Here is a 5,000-nt window from a genome sequence, read left to right on the forward strand (position 1 = left end):
AAGGAGTGTGTGTGTGTGTGTGTGTGTGTGTGTGTGTGTGTGTGTGTGTGTGTGTGTGTGTGTGTGTGTGTGTGTGTGTGTGTGTGTGTGTGTGTGTGTGTGTGTGTGTGTGTGTGTGTGTGTGTGTGTGTGTGTGTGTGTGATTCATCTCTCCTGACACGACTCTAATGGCTGACTATCCCTCTGCTTTTTTATCATGCTACATATCTCCTGAGCCCCCCTCCGTCTCTCTCTTTCTCTCTCTCTCTCTCTCTCTCTCTCTCTCTCTCTCTCTCTCTCTCTCTCTCTCTCTCTCTCTCTCTCTTCCACAGCTTCTCATAACGTAGGCCTATCTCCTTTCAAATCCGCTCCAATGTTCCGCAGAGCTGTCGGCAACGGCTAATTTTGCGAGCGGAAATGTGCCCCTTACTCTAACTCTACGGTGTCCGTTTACACCGTGCCACCGACCGGCGCGGATTCCTTGTCACCGGGTCGTGCTACCGCGGTTGTCGAGTTCTACAGTAACTAGCGAAGCATTCTGGAACCGGTGATGGGCTGACAGCTTTCCCCCAAAGTCTTTCTAACCTTTAGCCTGACCCTCACTGACCGTAATCCCTTTAGCGAATGACAAGAAGACGCCGCCATTATCCCCGGTTGTGTGGTCGTTCCGCTGTACCTTGACCTCAGGGTCCAGTCAGTCTCATATTTAGTCTGTATGACCTACTTGGCCCAGTGTTGTGGTTTTAATTCAGGTCCAGCTATGCTGCTAATGTCACATCTCATTGGAGCGATGCCGCTAAATGAAAAGAAAACAGTGGCTTTAATGGAGCCGTTAATCTATTACACGCGTATCGTGACGTATATGAGAGGCATATTTCAGTAAAGCCGTCCTACTTCGGCTGACATATACTGTTCCGCCGCTTCCCCCGCGTCGTAAAAAATGTCTTGTAAAGCTTGCCAAGAAGACGCGCAATTAATATCTCTATCATCGGAAGTTATAAATATGACTTGTAGGGGCACTGCGTGTGTGTGTGTGTGTGTGTGTGTGTGTTACTTTGGAAGGCACGGGATGGAAAGAGAAAGCTAGTGTTACCAGTTAGCGCATAGCGGCAGACACAGTGAAAGGGTGCGGGGGGTAGACAAGACAGGACATACCCCCCCCCCACACACACACACACACACACACACACACACACGCCCAACCTGAGAGGAACGGAGAGAGAGGCGCGTGCCCTTTTGAGGAGTGACGTTAGGGGGGATGGCGGACAGGCGGGGGGGTGCCTGCGGGACTGTGGCTGTTTGCTCTCCCGCGGCAAGTAATTGAGGGTAAGAGGTTTATCTGTGACCAGCGGCTGGAGCTAACAGCCCTTTCTGGGCCAATGCTGATAGGGGCACACTGGGGAAGGGAGAAGAGAGGAGGAGAGAGGAGGGGAGGGGAGAGGAGAAGAGAGGAGGGGAGGGGAGGGGAGGGGGGGAGATGGCAGACCATCGCTCTCTCTCCAGGGAAAGGCTGTCTAACCTCACCTCTAGGTCGCATTCTCTTTGTCGACCACCTCCTCCTCCTCCTCCTCCTCCTCCCCCTTCCTCTCTCTCTCCCGGCATCTCTATCTCTGTGCGAACGCCGCTCATAGGCAAGACGGCTAAATTTAGCCCCCCCCCGCGGATGAGTGACGGCCCGCTACATTTAGGCGCGTTATTCTCGGCTGGTGTCCGAAAGTCTTCGAATGCACACAGGGGTCTAAAAGGAGGGCATTCACCGATGAGGGGGGCTATCAGTTTTCCAGAGGTGGACCTGTCTGAGAGGGGTGTGTGTGTGTGTGTGTGTGTGTGTGTGTGTGTGTGTGTGTGTGTGTGTGTGTGTGTGTGTCTATCTCCATGCGGACATCTGCACTACACTCCGTTTGTCGGGCCCCCGGCCGGACGCCGGCAGATAAAAATGGCGGCACGTGCTGTGACAGTGGTGGTTCTCTCCATTCAAAAACAGCTCCATATATTTCCAGGCTCATTAACGAGCGCCGATGCCAGCACTCAAATATCCTTCCATCACGCTGACGCCATTCTAAGCGGCCCATCCCACCCGCGTTCAGTCAGTGTTTACATTTTTACGGCCTAAATGGCTCTTAGAGTCCGTCCGTCCGCGCTACGCCCTGATATGTAATATGTAAGCAGATCCCTAGGCTACTATGGAAAAATTGCTTATAATATCACATGTAGTAAATAGTATATTAATGTCGTGTTATATCGCCATCCAAGTTATGCGAGACAACAAATGGCAGTAGTAGGCAGGCGTGTAGCGTGTGTCTTACATGCTTGCTTGCCAATGTTGTAGTAGATATTAGCTTCCATAGAGCTAGCACAGAGCTAGCATAGAGCCTTGGAGTACGGTGGCTCTTTGGAGCTGAATAGGGTGGGTTCCTATAGCCATTTGAGTTGCCATTTACAATAGCTTAATGAATCTGTGTGTCATTTCATTTCATTTTGTTGTCAAATGAACAAAGTTTAGTTGTCTGGCTGTTGACCGTCTGTCTGTCTGTCTGTCTCTTTCCATAGAGTGAAAGGGTATATTTTGATTGTGATGTGATTAAATAAGGCTGCTACAGTATATGTTTATATATGTGTAAAAACAAACGCGTGAAAGGTTAGAACACCTTGCCAAGTGAAAACTGTTCAGCCAAAATGTGGTTTGGGGAAACTGAGGTCTATATCTGTCTCTGTATCATTTTACTGTGGAGTGAAATTAAGGCCCTGTATGCTTGGTTGGTAGGTATGTCTGTCTTTCCACCCACCCAGTGGAAGCATTCCTCCTGGTTTTGGGGTGTGTGTGCGTGTGTGTGCATGCATGCGTGCGTGCGTGGGTGTGTGTGTGTGTGTGTGTGTGTGTGCGTGCGTGTGTGTGTGTGCGTGCGTGTGTGTGTCCATGTGTCTGCGTGCGTGCGTGTGTCAGTGAAAGGCTTAATGTGTTTTGGGGTCAAAATGAGGTTGTTCAGGTTTGTCCTGAAGAGAGCGGTCAACTCAGACTACTTACTTACTTGCTTATGTAGGCCTAAGCTTACATAAGGAATCTGTTGTGGCACCCCAGGAGAATCTGCAGAATCTCTCTTGTGGTCTGTGTTCGAAGCACACTTAGAATTCATTGTGGACAAGAATGCTCAACACTTACTCTGGATTACACTGTCTGCGTTATGCAATTGTATGCAACTAGACGCCAAAGTAAGATACTTGTATTGTTTTGTTTTTTTTGCCATTTCAAAACAGTGCCATGGTTTCTGTCAGTGTGTTGATATTGTTTATGTGCTCACTTATGACTTGTGTCTGTTAGATAAACAGCTGTTATGGTCAATTGGAGTCAGTCTCAGTGTTTCAGGGCGGCATTTACTTGGCCACTAGATACAGTAGTAGCTGTGTTTGGTTGCATAGAAATGCATGCTGTAATTTCCCAACTTTTAGCTGTGACTTATACATTGATTTTGCAAAATTGCAAAGGTTAATACACAGGGGCAGTTAATATGGGATTAATATGGTTTCTTTTGCATAGAACTTGCATTGTTTTTTTTTTTTTACTGTGTTAATTATTACATGTTGGCTAAAGTGACAACAAATGATGATTTCCTGTAAATGACTGTAACGAATCTAACGGTATAAGCGGTCGTTTGGTGTTTTCCAGAGAGTGAGATCGTCCCTCCGGAATGCCTGCGTCCGCGCTCCTTCACCACGGGCCGCGGCTCCTCGCTGCGCCGCGAGGCCGAAGAGTCCCGTCTGTCCGTCAGCCTGTGTGACCTCAACCTCCAGCAGGACGACAACGGCAGCAACGGAGCCGTGGGACGAGGTGGAGGAGGAGGAGGAGGAGGAGGAGGAGGAGGAGGCGGTGGAGGAGGAGGAGGAGGAGGAGGAGGCGGCACCCTGGGGAGGAGCGTCGGAGGCGGAAGTCTGGGAGGAGGAGGAGGAGGAGGGCACCACCACCACCACCACCTTCGGCTGGCGCCGCCCGCGCCCGTGCCGTGCCCGATCCCGCAGAACTCGCTCAACTCGCAGCAGTCGCACCTGCTGCCCCAGGCGCTGGAGGGCGAGCTGCGCTTCCACCAGGTGCGCGCCGCCAACGTGCGCACGCTGGACGACGGCCAGACGGTGGCGCTGCTGCGCACGGAACATTCCGGAAGCGTGAGCAGCACCAGCAGCAGTGGCGGCGGTGGCGGTTGTGGGGCCGGTAGTAGTAGTAGCAGTGGAACTGCTGGAGGAGGTGGAGGAGGTGTAGGAGGAGGAGGAGGAGGTGTAGGAGGAGGTGTAGGAGGAGGAGGTGTAGGAGGAGGAGGAGGAGGAGGAGGAGCGGGAGGACCCCGGGAACGCTGCGAGGAGCGCGCGCTGGTCTTCACCGAGCGTCCGCTGCGCCCGGGCGAGACCGTCTTCCTCAAGGTGACCAAGTCGAGCCCGGCGCGTTCGGGCGCGCTGGCCTACGGCGTGACCTCGTGCGACCCCGCCACGCTGCGCCCCAGCGACCTGCCCGGCAACCCCGAGGCGCTGGTGGACCGCAAGGAGTTCTGGGCCGTGTGCCGCGCGCCCCAGCCGCTGCAGAGCGCCGACATCCTGGGCTTCCTGGTCACCGCCGACGGCGAGGTGATGCTCAGCCACAACGGGGCCAGCGCCGGCATGCAGGTGTGCGTGGACAACTCGCGGCCCCTCTGGATGTTCTTCGGCCTGCACGGCGCCATCTCCCAGCTCAGGATACTGGGTGAGTCGTCACGCGCACGCGCACACACACGCACACACACACACATACACACACACACACACACACACAGGAGACTGGGTGAGTCGTCGTCACGCACACACACACACACACACACACACACACACACACACTCAGGATACTGGGTGAGTCGTCACACACACACACACACACACACACACACACACAACACACACACACACACACACACACACAGGATACTGGGTGAGTCGTCACAACACACACACACACACACACACACTCAGGATACTGGGTGAGTCGTCACACACACACACAC

General features: G+C 53.1%; 1 protein-coding gene across 1 annotated transcript in view; it reads left to right on the forward strand.

Annotated features, from left to right (window-relative positions):
- LOC134078309 (SH3 and PX domain-containing protein 2A-like) overlaps positions 1 to 5,000 on the forward strand; it is a 93,658-nt gene that overhangs the window by 37,563 nt on the left and 51,095 nt on the right. Inside the window, exons 4-6 of the mRNA XM_062534141.1 lie at positions 3,644 to 3,778; positions 3,944 to 4,137; positions 4,330 to 4,705. Of these exons, the coding sequence (XP_062390125.1) occupies positions 3,644 to 3,778; positions 3,944 to 4,137; positions 4,330 to 4,705 (705 nt within the window). The remainder of the gene's footprint in view (positions 1 to 3,643; positions 3,779 to 3,943; positions 4,138 to 4,329; positions 4,706 to 5,000) is intronic.

The sequence above is a fragment of the Sardina pilchardus genome, chromosome 1 (assembly GCF_963854185.1).
Source record: "Sardina pilchardus chromosome 1, fSarPil1.1, whole genome shotgun sequence".
In the NCBI taxonomy this organism is placed as follows: domain Eukaryota; kingdom Metazoa; phylum Chordata; class Actinopteri; order Clupeiformes; family Clupeidae; genus Sardina; species Sardina pilchardus.